General features: G+C 44.7%; 1 protein-coding gene across 1 annotated transcript; it reads right to left on the bottom strand.

Moving 5' to 3' along the window:
• Positions 1-1,606: 1,606 nt before the first annotated feature.
• On the bottom strand, positions 1,607-16,128 carry POPDC3 (popeye domain containing 3). Its single transcript, XM_056344378.1, has 4 exons — positions 15,888-16,128; positions 5,879-6,623; positions 3,905-4,013; positions 1,607-3,015 (listed from the first exon to the last, which is right to left on the bottom strand). Exons 2-4 carry the CDS (start codon positions 6,367-6,369, stop codon positions 2,695-2,697), a joined length of 921 nt encoding a protein of 306 aa, XP_056200353.1. The 5' UTR covers positions 6,370-6,623; positions 15,888-16,128; the 3' UTR covers positions 1,607-2,694.
• Positions 16,129-17,550: the final 1,422 nt, after the last annotated feature.

Here is a 17,550-nt window from a genome sequence, read left to right as displayed (position 1 = left end):
ACTCAAACAGATGCTGGAAAACTGGAAACAATTTTTAAAGTGACTCAAATCCCAAAAAGCACAGTAGCAAAAGCTAAACAAGATTAGCTAAGGGTATGTTCAGATATTGACTCAGACATGTTCTACTAGAGATTTCTGGTAGTAAATGATTCCAGCAGAGAAAAGCATCACACAGGATTGTTGGAAACGAGGCTGAAACCAAGGCATGCACCAGTCACAAAGAAGAAAAAATCACCAAAGTATGTAATGAAGCACTCATAACTCCAGAGCAGACACCTTTTAAGCAGTATATGCGCTATAGTTTAAATATAATACTTAAGCTTGATAGAGAAATTGGGTGGGCAAGACTTCTTGGTATTATTTTGAAAGTGAAGACGATCATACTAGTTTATTAAATGCTGACCCTATTTAAGTTAAGGCAAGTTTTCTTGAATGTATGGGGCAAGCCCATACATCCAAGAAAACCAAGGAAAGCATTAATTGATGGTTTATATTATGCCTAAGTCTATAATATCTCTTTTATGTTTCTAAGACTATAATCTTTTTATGTTTGTAGATTGTTAACACATAAATCATCAATTCTAAACTTCATATCGGTCCAACACATGTTACAGCACGAGAAATGTATAAATTCTTACTATTTTATCAGAATAAGAGATGGGCAGCTATTTTGAAATCACCTGTTAGAAATCAGAGTAAAGTTTTCAGAGTAGCTCAGCTGAGTGAAGTGGAGCGGTGATCGCAAGGCACAGCCTAAGCAACAACATCCACGGGAGATGACACACTTCTTACCCACCGCAGACATCGCCGACATTTAAATAAGACATCATATTAATCACAGCGCTGGAGTTACATGAGAATAGCTGTGCTGAGCCCTACCAAGGGGTCAAGTAGCCTGCTACCCTGTCCTTTAACTATGAAAAGTATAGGAAGAGGGCATACACAGCTGTACATCCTTACTACACACTGCCAGCCTCTGGCACTTTGTGCCTTAGTTATTTTCTGGGCCGGTCTTTTAATAACCGTCAATGAACGCTGCTTGCACTTCTTCAATTCTCTTTTGACCAAGACAAAGTAGGTTTGTGACTCGGGGACTTCACACAGTAATACATACAGAATACACTGCACGGAAGAGTTATCAGAATGATTTGGGGATTATCACATTGCATGCTATGGTATTTATGTTTGGCAGATTTTCCTCTCCAAGAAAGGGACAGAGCTAAAAGCAACACTCATACCTTATCTGCTCTACATTGAAGGTCCTTCAAACAGGTAATTTCATATCATTTCTAATAGCTTTCTTATATATACTGCATGATTATCTTTCAAGCATAAGGTTGTATCATTATTTTAAGTCTTCCAGCAACAACTCCCAAGATCTAAACTCATACCTATACCCACTCATACACAAACACACAATGGCTGTCCTACCAAACAGTCCAGCAATTTTAAAATATTAAAAATGTGATCTACCTCCAGATGTATCAGGCAGCAATACAGTCTCATAAAATAGTAATGCTTCTTACTTTTTTGATTACTGGCCGGTATCAGGCATAGCAGCAGGAAGGTGAGTTAGCAAAGACATTCAGACACTTCTCCCCAAAGGCACAGTGACCTCAAGGGTCGAAACCAACTCTCTTACTGAAGCACGAGTTGGTGCTCCCGTACACCATTAAACCACCACAGAACTAGGGAGAGAATAACCTTTTCAATCAATTTCATAGGCACAGAAAAGTGACTCTGGAAGCTAAACATGGATGTTTCAGTTAAAAATTGTATTTATTGCTGCGGCTGTTTCTTAGTTTCTTCCTGAAAAACCTAGCAAAAAAGAATATTGTAAAACAAAGCCCAATGGTTTGGCAGTTGATTGATTAACAGTATTTATTGTACATGTCACGAATGGCACTGACACTGTGGAAGCCTAGGTCCTATAGCATCACATTCTATCAGAAACACTACACAATCATTTCCCTAAGCTATATTTGCAGCAGTTACAACTGCTTTACTTTTCTAATGCCAGTAATTACATTTGTTTGTTTTCATGTAGTACCTCTTTAGGACAGTCAGAGAGAAACTAATCATTCATGGAACAGAATTTGTTGTTTTCTTTTGTTTGTTTTTTAGGAATCTTGCTTTGTATTTCGAAGTCTTTCATTTCTTTAAAAAACAAACTCTACAATTGGCCTCAGTCTTTTTCTGCAATATTCTTCATGTTAATTGTGATAATGTTCATGTAGCATAAATATGAATGTTACAAGCAACTTGCTATAGTTTGGAGACAACTTACTTGTTTTCATTAACTATACTGACTATACTTCATTATGGCAAATAATCTTGAGAAAGTATAATTACAAATACCATGAGTTTGGTTTTTTTGAAACACAACACAGAGGCTACCGTAATGACAATAAAACTTCAGCCTGTTATGGTTTGTTTTCCTCCAAAAATAAGGAGATGATCAACAAAAGAATTAACAGAAACTAAACATATTGCACAAACTGTCAAAATGCAGAAGCCAACCCAGTGGCTCAAGAGAGAGGAAGAATTCAAGCTACTCCAATGAAAGTAAATGGCACTTGTCAGTCAAATCTGGCTTGACTGGGTCTCGCTCTGCTTCATCTTTCTGCTCTTCTGCTTCACCACTTTGCATTTCCCTTCATTGCTTGGGGAATGGCTGCAGCAGAGTTTCCCTTCCTAGGGCTGTGTGTGGAAGGAGCTGCAGTTTGTAACCCCTGTGGGCTTGTGGCGGGGGGACCCTCTCTGCAGGCGGTGGGAGGGCTGCACCGGGGGTGTCTCTGGCAATGAAACGTGGTAGAAGTTCGGTAACCGAATGTCATACCTAAAGCCTTTCCCCACCTGCACTCTGTCATTCAAGGCATACAGTTTTTCAGCAATGTCACTCCCAATTAAAATTGAGAACAGGCGGGAGATGAAACGGTGTTTAGCAAACAGCAGATACAGCTTCTTTCTCCTCCAGGCCACGTACCGACAATCTGTCTCTGCTGTAAGCGTTACCTATAGAATAGAAAATTAAAGTTAGCCAGGTGATAAGGCAGTGATATTGCTGCTGCTGCCCTTGTTCAGAAAACACACACACACATGCCCAGCAGGCACGCAGGCTGTGTCTGTAACGTACACTTCGTGTCTTTGCACCTACTGCAATTAAAGCCATTTAATCCAGCCAGAGGGCTCTGGCTGACAGAGGTCTACTGTAGGAAAAAGACAAGAGAGAAGGGTGTCTGGGAATGGACCAAACAATCGTGTCTTGTTGGCCTCAGTGACTGTCTGCCTATGCCCACTTTGAACGACAGCCCCAGCCCCACACTCCCCGCTTCGCTCTCGGCAGCCCCAGCTAGAAAGGCAGGTCTAAAGAAAGCTCTCCGCAAATGCCATTTGCTCTTGTGACATGCGACATCAGATCCCACACCAGCTAGTGTGTCAGTCAAGTGACAGCAGTGGGAGGGCTCTCAGATCACAGGGGGCAGCTCCAACAGACACTGTCCCATGCTGTCCCCCCATGCAAGCTGTATCACAGGCACAGCCCAGGCTCTCAGGTCACTTCCCATAGGGAAGGCTCTTCAGCACCAACTTCCACCCACCTCCTGCAAACCTCATTTCTCAGGGCTGGGTTTTAGCAGAGCCAAAGAATGCAAACAGAGGCTGCCTCCCAAATTAGCTTTAAGAAAAAACTCATTTCTTGTCACAACAAGATGCAAACAGAAAGGATATACAAACAGCATAACCAGTCCAGTGGGTAAAGAGGACTTCCCTCCCCAAATTAATGGAATGCCACTTGTTTGTACAATTTCACAAATGAAACTCACAACTAAATGAACTTATTTCTAAACCAATTAGTACTTGAACCGTTTTCTGTAGCATTCAAAAAAAAACCCTCCACTTTTACCTGGAAAATTCCCTCTTCTGTGGGCCTCAGCGAATCCCATTCAGGAGAATCCAGAAACTGAAGAGGAAAAATATAATGCAGGAACTCCCCATCAACTGTCACTCTGATCCTACAAAGAGAAGATGTGTTAATTTATTAGTATTACCTGCACAGCAGCAATGACTGCAACAAGGATGTGTTATTTCTACCATGTGAGGAGTTTAAATATAGCTTTGAGGGCATAAGAAAGCAATCAATGGGCAACAGTATCCTAATTACATTTTTGAACCCAACTTGATCAGGCCAGTTGAAAGAGAATACAAGATGATAATCATGCAACTGAAATGGAAATCTTTCCAGGCCTTATTCAAGTCATATTACTCTCTTTGGGACAAGTCTCTGCGGTGACGGGCAAGCTTTGTCATGAAAAGGCCAGCATGCACTGGAGAGACTAATGCACATAACACTGTTTGCCTGACTTACTTGAAAACCATGGGATGTACTTCTAAGTTTGGTAAATATGCATTTTAGAGGTAACAAAGTGGAAAAAGCAGGGTGTGGAAAGCCAGGGTTCCTCACAGCATGCCTTACGTAGGGCTCTCTCAAGCATTTAACAGGAATTACATGGCCACAGGACTGTCTCTGGAGCCAGAACAACATGGAGGCACAGGATCTCTGCGTGAATGCTTTGGGCCTTCTGCAGATACCAAAGAAAAGCTTCCTTTCTACTTTTAAAATCATATTTAAGTTTGAAGGCACACAAGAAGAAAGTGTATACTTAAACTTTATGAGCTAAAAAACCAAAAAAAAAAAAAGCAAGCAAGCTGTAGGAGTCCCCTTTTTACATCTGCTCTGCACTGAGATTAATGCTTCTTACAAAATCAGAAGCAGCAGTCCTATACCACACCAAAGAGGGTTATCAGGTACTCCCTGCATGATTATTAACTGGCTGGGCACGTAGGATGGACACCTCTCCTTCAGTATGACTATGACCAAAAGCAACCTTCATGTGCTACTTTCTAGATAGGTCCCAAGAATGCTCTGAACCAGGGTATCACTGAGGACAGCTACCTAAAATCCATATTGTTCACTGCAAGTAGTCCTAAGTCAGCTGGGTTTCAAGCTGCCTACAAATTCCATCTGTCCACACAGCAGGCTGTCAAAATGCACCTACAAAGCGTCCCATCACAGACAGACCACAGCCGTCATCTCTGGGTATCCCCATCTACTCTTGTGATGCTCCAGTACTGTATGCCACTTTGTACACGGTACAAACGCTAGTATTGCCCTTCAGGAGAACATCAGCAAGGTTGCCAGAAAGGTCTCCAGTCAGCAGGGAGTACAAGCAGCTGGATTTATTGCCTCAGGGTATAACTAAGTGCCACAGTATACAGTAACTGTGGACTCAGTTCTGCAAATCTTGGTATGGTTTGACTATGTTCTTTTGTAATGGAAGGGCACTTTTAGGCCTTCAGCTCTCCCTTACTCCCTCTCTTCACCCACCTCCCAGAAAGCAACAAAACTCAATCTGTATCAAAGTCAAGACCTCTACTAAACAGTTAATCTCAGTGTATTCAGCTTCATAACTACCTTTTAGGCCTGTTTCAGATGATACTAGCAAAGAAAAATAAGAAAGATGCTGTGTTCATCAGCTAGGCAGCAGATAGCTAGCAAACTGCAGCCTGAAGCACACATTTGTTCCCCTTATCTGCCTAACCTGTTAGACTGCTATGATACAGTGGTCTGGAAAAGAATGACTTAAAATCCTTTTCTTTATGCTATTACAGATTTTGTGCTTGGTGGTTTTATGCTAGTGCTGTCCGAGCTGAGTGTATTTAGCCTATTAAATATTAATGCAAGTAATATAAATATTAATCTGTTGTACTGGAAAACGAACAAACAATACACAAATCAGGCTTTTTTTTTTTGCTTTCATTTTCAAGAGGGAGGAAAAAATAAAGATATTTGCAGAAGTCTGAACAAACAGATACAAACCTGCCTGACACAAGCAAGGACAATTTATCAATAGGTGTTTTGCCCTGCATGGCATAACAGTGTTCCTTCTCCAGGGTAACCACTTCTGCATCGCAGCACAAGACAATCTTCCTGTAGACAGTCAAGGAAATTCCCAGAGGCTGGAAGAGCGCGCTGTAGAGTTCCTGGAATTCTCTGTCAAAGGAAACACTCCGAACTTGGTAGGTAACGTAAATGAACTGGACGAAGCATATAGCAAACAGTATAAAATTCCAGGAGAATATATCAGCAGCACAGACATCCAGCCAAGCCCAAACAGAAGAGCAGAGAAAGCCCAATCCAAGCAAGCTGAAGACATAGAGAAGCCCAAAGAATCCACTTCCACCCATGAAGCCCACAACAAAGAGAATACTGGCTAGGTGGTAGATAGATCCCTCTGCCTCTTGCTTCCAGGTGGTACACGTCGGATGTGCATATATCAAACTTTCCCAAAAACTTGCATTTTCTCCCATGGCTGGAATAATTTTTTGATTCAGCTGAATCTTGGCAATTTTTATTTATTAAAAGCTGCTAGCGGGGTCCTTTGCTTTTCCATTCTTGTAAACTCTGCTCAATGATAACATAATGTCAGCGTCTCTTTTGGCAGTAAAGCTGCGCTTAGGAATTCCAGCAACTAGGAAGCTAACGTTCTCAGAAGGCAATGCTGTTTCTCATCAGTTCATGCATTGTTTTGACTTTGGCCAGGCCATCTGTAGCTTCATCTGATCTGGACAAATGAAGAAAAGATGAATTACTTATAAAATCATTTTAACGAATTAAACTCTATCAAAGCTTTTGCATTACAGTCTTCTAATTCCCCTTGTAGCCCTGAGATTCTAGAATCAAACCTTAATATTCGTAGAATTGAAGATCTTGTTTCTGTATCTACGAACCCTGTAGCAACTGTCAGATCACCATTGAATCCACATAAACCTGAACATTGCATCCACAACATCCTGTGACAAGCCCTTCCACAGCCTAACTGCTGAGAACATAGTTGCATTTGTTGGTCCTGAACCTCCTGCCTGCAAGGCTCGTTTAATGCCCTTCCAAACTCTTAAGACAAGAAGCAACAGGAAACTCTTGTTCCTTGTTCATCTCCTCATTCTCACTCTTGATTTCGGTCAAACCACTCTCGTTAATGAGCTGAGCAAGGCTGCTCTCTGTCCCCAGAGACAACAAACTACATCCCCAAACACCACGCTAAGGGAAACCCAAATATCACAGGAGATTGTCTTTTCTACTCCAAGGATGACAGGCAAAAAGCTGTCATGTATAAGAAAGACTACAAAACTTAATGGCAGCTTTATACAGATTCTGTTATTAGAACATGAAGTAAGTAGTCCTGCAAAATACTTCTGAAAGGGCATTTTAAAAGCAATTTTAACATTCAAAGTTCTACTTTGTATAATTCCATGCCATGAACCACATTTTATTGTTCAGCATTATAAAACGATAACCATGCTATTTATTTCCGTATGACAATGTATTATTAAGAGTTAAGTAAAAAAATAAACCACACAACTGAAAAGCCCAAAATAAATTAAAAAAAAAAAGAATAATCAAAACCAGCTTTCTACATCTGTCTTTTAAAGTAAAAATACATACTTCAGTGTAAGATTAGACATGGAAGAAACTGGAAAGCTGGAGTCTATCAGTAGTTTAATCAGGATTGAAACCCACCAAGATCTTTAACAGTCTCATTCTTTTCCTGATACAACATCAGGGAAGCCAAGAAATACCTTACCATCTAAATTATTAGATTCTCTGGAGTATTAAAGGTAGTTTGGTATTTTTTCCCCCCAAGAGCCATAGAAGTCAATACTTAAAGAGTACTGCTGGTGCAATGAAGCATCCAATATCATTCAGCAGGGCTTTCAGTGATGCATTTTTACAGTAACACATGTAAGAAATTAAATTAAGCAAAGTTGTATCACATTTCCTAGCTGCTACAGCTTTACTTTTTAAGTTTACTCAAGCCCCAACATTAATTCCATGATTCAAAATCACTAATGCTAAATCAAGACATAAAATCCTAAACAACCGAGCAGCAGAGTTCACAAGAAAAGGTTAGGAGGAGAGCTCTCCCTCTGTGGGAGTGGTGATAGGGAAGTCACTGACCCATAAAAACATCACACCTAAAGAGCAGAAAACCTCTCCAAATTAAAATGCTCTCCGTCCCACTGCAGTGGAAGAACCAGCATTACAAGAACGAGGTAGTTTGTAACTATAAGCTTTTCTGTTTGCCTCTTCTCTGGTACAGGATTCTCCTCAGATGCAGGATTTAACCCTTGGAGAATGGGAGATGAGAACTGTATCAGCTATGAATAAGTTACCTAGGCATGGTAAGTGCATGAGGAATTTTAGGCAGTACTTCTGTGATCAAGGGCCGATATTTCTGAACCAAAAGAAAATAAAACTGGAACATAAAGTTCCCAGACCTTGTATTCTGAATCCAGTCAGCATTTCCACTGCACAGTCAAGAATCGGTGGCGAAAGTGTGGTTTGATTTTTGGTTTTTTTTAAAGTAAGTTTAACGAGTTTCTAAGGGGTGTTTTTTTTTTTGTTGGTTTTTTTTTTTTTTAATAGACAATGGATAACATTTATTTTGGATTATTGTTAATACTTCTACGCTATTGCCAACAATTTGCTCTGAGCAGTTCCCATGAAGACCCTAATTTCTACAAAAAATTCAGTTTTGAGTGGAACCATGACTGAGAAGTTACATGGGAAGCTGTATGCACGCCACAGACAAAACCACCATGGATCTGTACTTTAATCCGCTTTCTATCACCAACCTCTTTTTGTCATGTAAAGTCACACGTTGCAACAATTTGGCATAACTTTGCAATAATTTGACAAAATTTATGTTCAATTTCCAATTCGCCTATAGCATTCACAGTCTGCCCACACTACAGCTCATAGCATTGCTATAAAACATCTATTCATGACAACATGAATCAAATTAATTTAGAAAGAACATCACACTGCTAGGACACAGATAGAGAAGCCATCATACACAAAACCAAAGCCTTGGAAAAACTGTCCTGTATTTGTAACTGTTTATTTTTGGAATGGGACCCGTCTCCCAAAACCAATGTATACAAAATTCCCACATATTTTGTAGTTCTGAACAGTGAGAACTTTTACTGTGCTACAGCATCATCCAGGCTGCAGAGGGCCTCCCTCTACCTGGGCAAGAGGAAGGGCCAAGGAGGCAGGCCAGCACTAGCACAGAATACAGCCTCACCAACAGGACACTCTTCTGAGCGATGTAAAGCGCACAGGCCAAAACAAACCTTCTGGAAATAATGATAAGCCCTGCTACTAAATGGAACTGGTTTCTCAGGGCTACAGTGAAGAGCAAGCATGCTTGCTGTCAGTGAACTGCAGGAAGAAAGAAAGGATTCACCTCTTTTTAATTAAGAAAGATTAAAAGATTTGGGAGCTAAAAAATGTTGGAAGGTTTTTTTATGAAGTATTAAATACAGCACAGGAAATAGCATGTATGGGCCTAAGTACAGTAAAATTTCTAATTTTGATTGGTATTTAGTGCTAGATAAGGCCTTTCATATTTTTCTTTATAGTTCCTTCAAGTCCAGACTTTAAGCTCTTGAGGGCTTCAGAACAGTCGCTCTAATTCAGCCATTCATCTACTGCATGAGGGACTGGGGGGAGAAAAATCCCCCAATTCAAAAAACCAAATATCTGTGGTACCAACTGTGAGTCATCTTCCACTGAAGATCAGCCTACAAAGTGCCCAAAGTAGTATAAAATTACCCAAATTTGTAAGCACTCAAAGGGGACACCATCCTTTCACTGAGATGCTTTGGCACTCCTACCTACCAGGACAGGGAACGTGCCAGCTGATGTGGCCTTGTCTGATGTCCTGTGTCAGTCGTCCTGGCTCTGGTGAACAGTTATCGCTACAGGTTCGTTTGTTGGTGGTGATCAGGCAAGCTTCAGCAGGAAATTGCATTTAAAGCAGGTATCCCAGATTATGAGCCTGAAGAACTATTATCTTCCCCAAGTAAATGCTGAATACTTTCTACTCTGTCCCCTGTCTCTGGAGAAGGAGGGCCATGCACAAGCAGGGTCTCTGCTATATGACTACTGTATTCAGAATAACACAACATTGACATCTGTAGGCTGTCAGAGCCAGAGGTCCATGGAAGAGGTCTCCTCCCAGCTCAGGAAGGAGACATGCCCTGCCAACACAGGCTGAATTACTGAGGTGCTTTTGAGTGTTTTGCTCTACCACACATCCCACCCTTTCCAGCAGGAGCAGATCAAGTGCTGGGAAAAATCAGCTCAGACTCGAGATACGAGCAATACACCACGGCATGGACTTGTTTAAAACAACCAACAGCAATGCTGAAAGGTCTCAGCTGCCATCAGAAAGTGTTAATGAGTTTGCTGGAGCTTTAAAGAAGTAAATGGAGCATTTCACTTATACCCTCCAAAATAAATACCTGCCAGCAACTTACAACTTCATAGAATACATATACTAAAATGGTCAGAACAGAATGAATGTATATTGTAATTTAAATGCACATAGTACAACTTCCCCCTCGGCAAATGGGCATTTTCTCCATACACTGTAGAATTCAACAATTCAACAATCATGTACATTTTTAATTTGCTTAAGAACTGGGTACTTTACCTTATTTTTGTCACTGATGACTCAAATTCAACTCTGAGAAGCTTTCAGTGTTAGTCACTCTGTCTAGATCACAATAATTTCTGCAAAGAATAAACCCTAAACGCCTTGAGGCCACCAGCAGTTCTCTCTTCAGTCTTTTTAATTCAGTCAAAAGTAAAGCTATTCAGAGTTCAAATCTGAAAGAATCTCCATTCTTTAGTTGTCTTATCCCAAGTATTCAGCCAGAAATCCCTCGGCACTTTCACACTATACATGTTGACAGGCCGTAGAAGCCGTACATGCTGATCGTGTAACCAGCCTGCATGAATTGTTTGCTACAAGCCTGGAAGCAAAAGGGAAGATTTTCCTTTACAGCATATATGCTTTCATGTACAAAATGAGATTATGCTGGATTTAGCAGGATTTGTCTCACTGGTTTTAGCCATCTACAGTGTAGATGCTTACACATGAGCTAGAGGCCACAGCCTGGCTTGGCAGTCAGCAAAGCTGCTCCACCAACTCCACCGGGAACCAAGAGGTCCCCAAGCCAAGGGGGGCCCTGGCAGCCTCGATGCCCCCTGCTTCCAGAGGGATGAGCTTTGAGCACCCCAGCTGCTAAGTTACATCTGGTCTGGCCATCATTTAGGTGTGTAAAAGGAAGCTTCTCATTAATTTTAGGAAGTACTTCCTCTAACGTGCAATGCAAATGCATACACCAATTAACGCACTCCTTCCCTCCATGGCCCCTGCACCTCTGAAATCCTCTCTCTGCCCCCCTCTTGACTCCTGTTGCTCTCAATGCTTGTTTATGTAGCACACATTCCCCAAGCTACTTTCCTTCTGCGGTTGTTCACTTGGGATTAGATACCCAAATGGACCGAGACAGACAAACTCTTAACTGCAATGCTGTGTTTAATTCGGCACACAGAGGAGCTATGCATCTGCAGAAAGGTAGAGCTATGTGCCTATAGGCAAGTATAGGCAGACAAACAAGATAGTTCCAGCGATAAATGCTCCTTGAACCCACCCCAGGCTCAAAACATGCATGCAGCAACGAGGACAGTAACTAACACAAGCTAGCTTACCTTAAACATCTTGAGACTACATCCTAGAGAAAGCAGTAATTATAATACTGGAAAACACATGGTTTTCCTGAGAAAATGCAGTCTGCACAGTATAGAGAAGGCTACAGTAGCTTCATCACAGTCCACAACATCTATTCAGGAAGATGGAAGGAGGATGAGGAAGGACTACCCAATTCAAAAGACAAAGTTATCAAGATAATCAGTCACTATAAAATTAAATATATTCAGATTACAAAGACACACAAGCATACATAGCAAAGGTAATTAATTAATGGGATGGCTTTAAAGATTTTCTTTGCTGGGAATTAAGGCAGTCTGGATGCTGTCTGGTACCTAAAATAAATTTGGGTATGCAATTATTAAAAAATTAATCGGTTTACTACAGTTCTATTTTTTATTCTACAGGAAGTCAGATTAGATAATCACAATGGCGTCTTCTGGACTTTTGCCTTGAGTTACTTAACACAAAAAAGTTGTATATACCTAGAAAGTTATGTAGCTGGTCTTCCTAATGAAATCTAGACAGCCGTCTCAGATACCAACTAAGCAGCTACTTTAGACAACAGAAAACATTGAAGACAGGTATATCTCTGAAATTATTTCTCACAAAGACCTTCCAGAAGAAACCTTCATCCATGTAGAGACAGCATCCCTTCCTGCCAATGTTTTTCAAAGAAAGGAATGCTTTATCAATGAATGCTAATGAAACATGTTTGCATGATGGAACATATTTGCAACCCCAGCAGCCAAGCCTCAGCACCCCGCTCCCTGGGTGAGTGTCCCCCCTGCAGAACAAAGAGCGACTAGAGCGTGGTTCTCCCTCCCTCAGCCTCCTTTCTGCACACATTGACAGCCTCAGCAAGAAGGGCAGTAAGTGACCAACCCACACGACTTAAAATTAATCACTTGGGGCACCCTCATGGAAGGGGGGAAGATGGATTTGCACTCCCTTGGGCTGAGGAAGGCATCCTGTGTCTCAGTGATGTCTCATCGCTGTTTCTCACCCCCTGGATCAATGTTCTGTGTGTAGGCTGTCACTTGGAATTATCTCAGGCCTTAGGAAAGGCAGTTAAACTGCACCCTTCCCAGTCCTTCCAGTACCCCCTGAGGTGTGCAGGCTGCAATTGCCGAACCAGACCCCTGCCCCCAGAGCATTCATGTGAAGCGACACCTCCTTGGAGGGCAATCCTTCTAGGAATGCTCAGAGCCACAAAACCAGCAGCTGGGACATGTCCAGCCATCAGTGGTGCTTCACTGCCTTCAGGGCAGCTCTGAGAAATAACCACCAGCCAAGCGGGACTTTTTGGGGTCAAAACCCTGCCCTGGTCAGGCAGAATTTAGGCTCCCACGTTCAAGGCTGTTCAGACAAGAACCCTCTTTGGTCAGCTGCTGCCTAACCCTGGAGACACCCCAATGCCATGTCTATGCTGAAGTCAAACAAGCCACCAATGGCATGAGGCTGGTCACCAGTTGTCCTCCTCACCAGGCTGGGCCTGACTCCTGTCTCCCTGCTGCAGCAGATGCAGAACTGCTTTCTCCAAAGCAGAGTGCTTTAATGGAAGCCTTTTCATGGGACTGTCAACTCATTGAGCTTGTTTGGCTGCAGCAGGCAAGGCCTGGTTCTACTGACAATTTGCTCAAATCCCCACTAACCTTTTTAAGAAGTGGAAAAAAGCTGGGCAGGGGGAGGCATCAAGACAGAAAGAAAACCCACAGCAATACAGAATAGTTTAAGGTTCATTAGAAGCATTACATACAGTAAAGCTGCTATTATTTAGTCTTTAAATATTTAAGACCAGCTTACTATACACAGCTTACAGTACTTGAACGATTCCTCATTTATCACTGTAAAATATAAAATGCAATCCTCTGTGGTTGCAAAGCCAATACTGAAGATGCTATCTATTTTACCATCGAGAAAGTACCTGATATGAAAAAAAAATACATTGCACATTTTCTTCAAATTTGAATCAGAACTGATGAACCATTAACTACACGTGGTCTTCCTGCCAAACTAGAGGAACAATCCCCTCCCTCCTTTTATTAAGGTCTTTTGCTCCTAGAAAACATGAATATGGAATGACAGAGATTTTAAGCCAACTATGGATTGCTAGCACTTGGGTAAATTTGAGCAAGGCTCTTGTATATTGAACAGTATTGGCCAAATAGTAATTCAGGGGGTCTGCTTTATTGTGTTTTATAATAAAAATTGCAAAGTGAAGCACAAGTTCAAGCTTTCCTACAGCTCAACTTTTAAATTAATAATAGAGAAAGCAGCTACAACCATATTTCACAGGTGCTTTAAAACCCTGTTAATGAACTACAACTCAACTCCGCAGAATTCAGCTTAAATGAGTTTGTATGGTGTAGTAGTGCTTTTAGAAAGGAACATATTCCCGTGAAACTAACCACCTGATGTGAACTTCATTTCCCAAAAACCCAAATAAACAGAGAGGCTTGGTTCATGTCATGGTTTAACCCTGGCTAGCAACTAAGCACCACACAGCTGCTTGTTCACTCCCTCCTGGTGGGATGGGGGAGAGAATTGGAAGGGTAAAAGGAGAAAACCCACGGGCTGAGATAAAGACAGTTCAATGGGTAAAGCAAAAGCCACATGCAAGCAGAGCAAACCAAGGAATCCATTCACCACTTCCCATCAGCGGGCGGGTGATCAGCCATCTCCAGGAAAGCCGGGCTCCACCACGCATAAGTTACTTGGGAAGACAAAAACCATCACTCTGAACATCCCCCCTTCCTTCTTAATTCCCCCAGCTTTATATGCTGAGCATGATGTTCTGTGGTCTGGGATATCCCTTTGGCCAGCTGGGTTCAGCTGTCCGGCTGTGTCCCCTCCCAACTCCTTGTGCACCCCCAGCCCCCTCACTGGTGGGGGTGGGTGAGAAGCAGAAAAGGCCTTGGCTCTGTGTCAGCGCTGCTCAGCAGTAATGAAAAACATCTCTGAATTACCAACACTGTTTCCAGCACATATCCAAAACACAGCCCCATACTACCTACGATGAAGAAAATTAATGCTATCCCAGCCAAAACCAGCACAGATCATCGCACTGCCCCTGCACGTACAACTGGATTACAGGGAAATAATGTCATGAGCCATGTGTTCAAACAGAAACATGAAATGCCACATTTATTTACCCTGTGAGCTCTAAACATGAGTGAAAACACTGTGAGAAGTAGAGGATGCCCTACTGGAGCTGCTGAAATTAGTTATCTTTACTGGAGGGTTTGGGGTGAGAAGTACAGCTCTACTCCCTGCTTTACTGGAACAAGTGTCTCACAGCTTTACATACAAAGCGGAACCAGGCAGAAGCATGCACATGGCACTGGTTTAGCATCAGTTTCAGTAATTTTCCAGGAGATCCAGAACACTCTTAGCTTCAAATAACAAACCAAAGCTTTGTTCATTGTACAGTATGTGACTTCTGTTTGGGCAACAGCCGCATGCCCAATTACAGGTACTGTATCATCACCTGAAGACACTTTTTCGTAAAGCACTGGAACACACTAAAATGATAAAATAAAATCTCATCCCTGAAGAGTTTGCAGACTTAATAAAAGGATTAAATATAGCTTCAGCTAAGAACCCTTTTCTTGAATCCTTAATAAACTTTCTGTTCTCAACTTTCATCATAGAAGGTCTTCCTGTCACAAACTTTGCCTTCACAGTTACCTGTATCACGGTTCCGTTTCAGTGCCGATTCTCCTCACTACAAGACTTGCAGTATACTTGTTATACCGCAGGCAAGGCATTTCTTAAAAAGTTCACAATTTAAGCTACTTTATTATTTGGTGCCACACAGAACTTCATGGAAAGCCTGAACAGTGACAGTTCTGCATATGTGGAAACCATTTCTTGTTTTGCTGTGGTCAGTGAAGACACGTGTACTTGCATGGATGCAGTCATATCCCCATTAATCAACAGAGTGGCAAGAAGCCCTAGTTCTGGAAGAGACATTTCATCAACGACATCTTTATAACACTGCCAGGTGGTCCGTGATTCAGTATTACAGGAGATCAGCTATATAAAATGTTTGCCCATAAAGTGATTGGCAGCCTGAATGCACACAAAGCTTTGCAGAACAGCTGAAGAAAACGTGGTAAAATATTACAGTTTGGGAAAATATGCTCAGAAAAAAATATTATCGTTTGGGGAAAATAAGTGTTTCGTATCGCTCCTTCTATCTCTGCAAAGAATCAACCGCAAATGCAACACCAGATCTTCATTTCAGGGTTCACCTGCTCTTACCAGTTGTTGATGGGGAGAGAGAAGAACCAAGTAACGGCTGCCTACGAAGCACCCCCCAGTCGATGGAAGAGACCCCCAGCCGGCTTTGTCAGGCGAGCTACCCCCGGGCCAGCCCCTGGGCGAGCGGGCGGCAGCTGCGCCCGAGGCGGCACCGGGAGCCGGGCGGGGCGAGGAAACGCACCCCCGCCGGTGCGGGACGGGGCGGCGCGCTCCAGACAGCCCCCGGCAGGGGGGCGCAGGGCGGCGCGTCCCGCTCCGTCGCCACGGGGCCACGGCAAAGCTTCCAACCGAGGCCGAGCCGCGGCGCTCCGGTTACCAGCGCCGGCCCCCACCGGCTCCCGGGGCAGGGAGCGCCCGGCCCGCCCGCCGCTACCGCCGGTCCCCGCCGCCCAGCCCTCGGGGCGGCAGCCCTCCTCCCCCGACGGCCGGTCCCCGCCGCTGCCCCTGGCCCGAAGCGGGTGTCCCCGCAGCGCAACGAGGCGAGAGGCGGCCCCGGCTCTCCCTCACGCCCCAGCCCCGGGCAGAGCGGGGCGACGCTCCCCGCGCTGCCTGAGTGGCCAGCGCCGGCGGGGGGCGGGCGGAGGCAGCGCCGGGGCTTCAGCCCGCCCCGGCCCGGCCCCCGCCCTGCCCGCGCCCCTTACCTGCCCCCTGCCCCTGCCCTCGGAAAAGTTTCCCGGCCGCCCGGACGGGACGGGTACGGGCTCGCGCTGCCGCTCCTCGCCGCTCCCGGCACCGCCGGCACCACGTCCCGCCACGGCCACCGCGCCGCCGCTGTGACTAAAATAGGCAGAAGCCGGCGGGAGGCTGCGGGCGGCGCCAGCGCCGGGGCCGGCACCGAGCGGCCGCAGCGCGCAGGCGCCTCCCGCCGGCCCCGGGGGGCTGCGGGCGGCGGGGCAGCCCCAGGCGAGCCGAGCTGGGCCCAGCCGAGCCGCGGCGGCCGAGCCCGGGGCGGTGGAGGCGGCGGGAGCTGCCGGCCGTCCCACCGCAGGGACGTTGGCCGCGCTCCTCGCTCCCCGGTAGCCGGTCCCGTCGCGGGGCTCCCCCGTCGCCCCGCGCTGCCGGTGGGCGCCGAAGGGGCGGGCGGGCGGGCGGGCGGGCGAAGCAGGACGCGGCGCCGCTGGCTGCGGCGACCTCTGAGGGACGGCAGAGCCCGGGCGCCCCGAGCCCTGCCGTGGCTGCCACCCGGGCGCTCGGCGGGCGCTGGCGGCCAAACCCGCCGCGCCTGAGCCGCGCGGGGCGAGGCGTCCCCTCGGGTGCCGCTGCCTCGGGTGACGTTGTCTGGAACGCCTGGTTTGGAATAAAAAACAATGCGATTTTCTGCGCTTGCACCTACTCACCCCAGCAACATGTTTCTTCAGAAGGGAGGTGGATGCGCACCTGCAGGGCTGCCTCCATTACATGACCGGTGCACCTATTTGTACACAACGTTCGAGTTATTTCGTTTGGGAACAACCACAAGCCTCACCAAGAGTATAGTTAGGAGTGTCGGTACAGTGTCTATACGTAAGCCTTTCAGCGTGCTAGCCAGGTGTCTGCTCTGCTGATCACTTTGTGTCTTGGGGAGAAAGAACTGATTGATGGAAAGGGACAGACTTACAAGTTGTTAATATATGAAAAATCATAGCATGTGAAATGTGCAGCTCCTGGTACTACAGAAGGTGTT

Source organism: Falco biarmicus, chromosome 6 (assembly GCF_023638135.1).
Source record: "Falco biarmicus isolate bFalBia1 chromosome 6, bFalBia1.pri, whole genome shotgun sequence".
NCBI lineage: Eukaryota > Metazoa > Chordata > Aves > Falconiformes > Falconidae > Falco > Falco biarmicus.
Note: the sequence above shows the minus strand (reverse complement) of the source record. Positions and strands in the feature narration are given on the sequence as shown.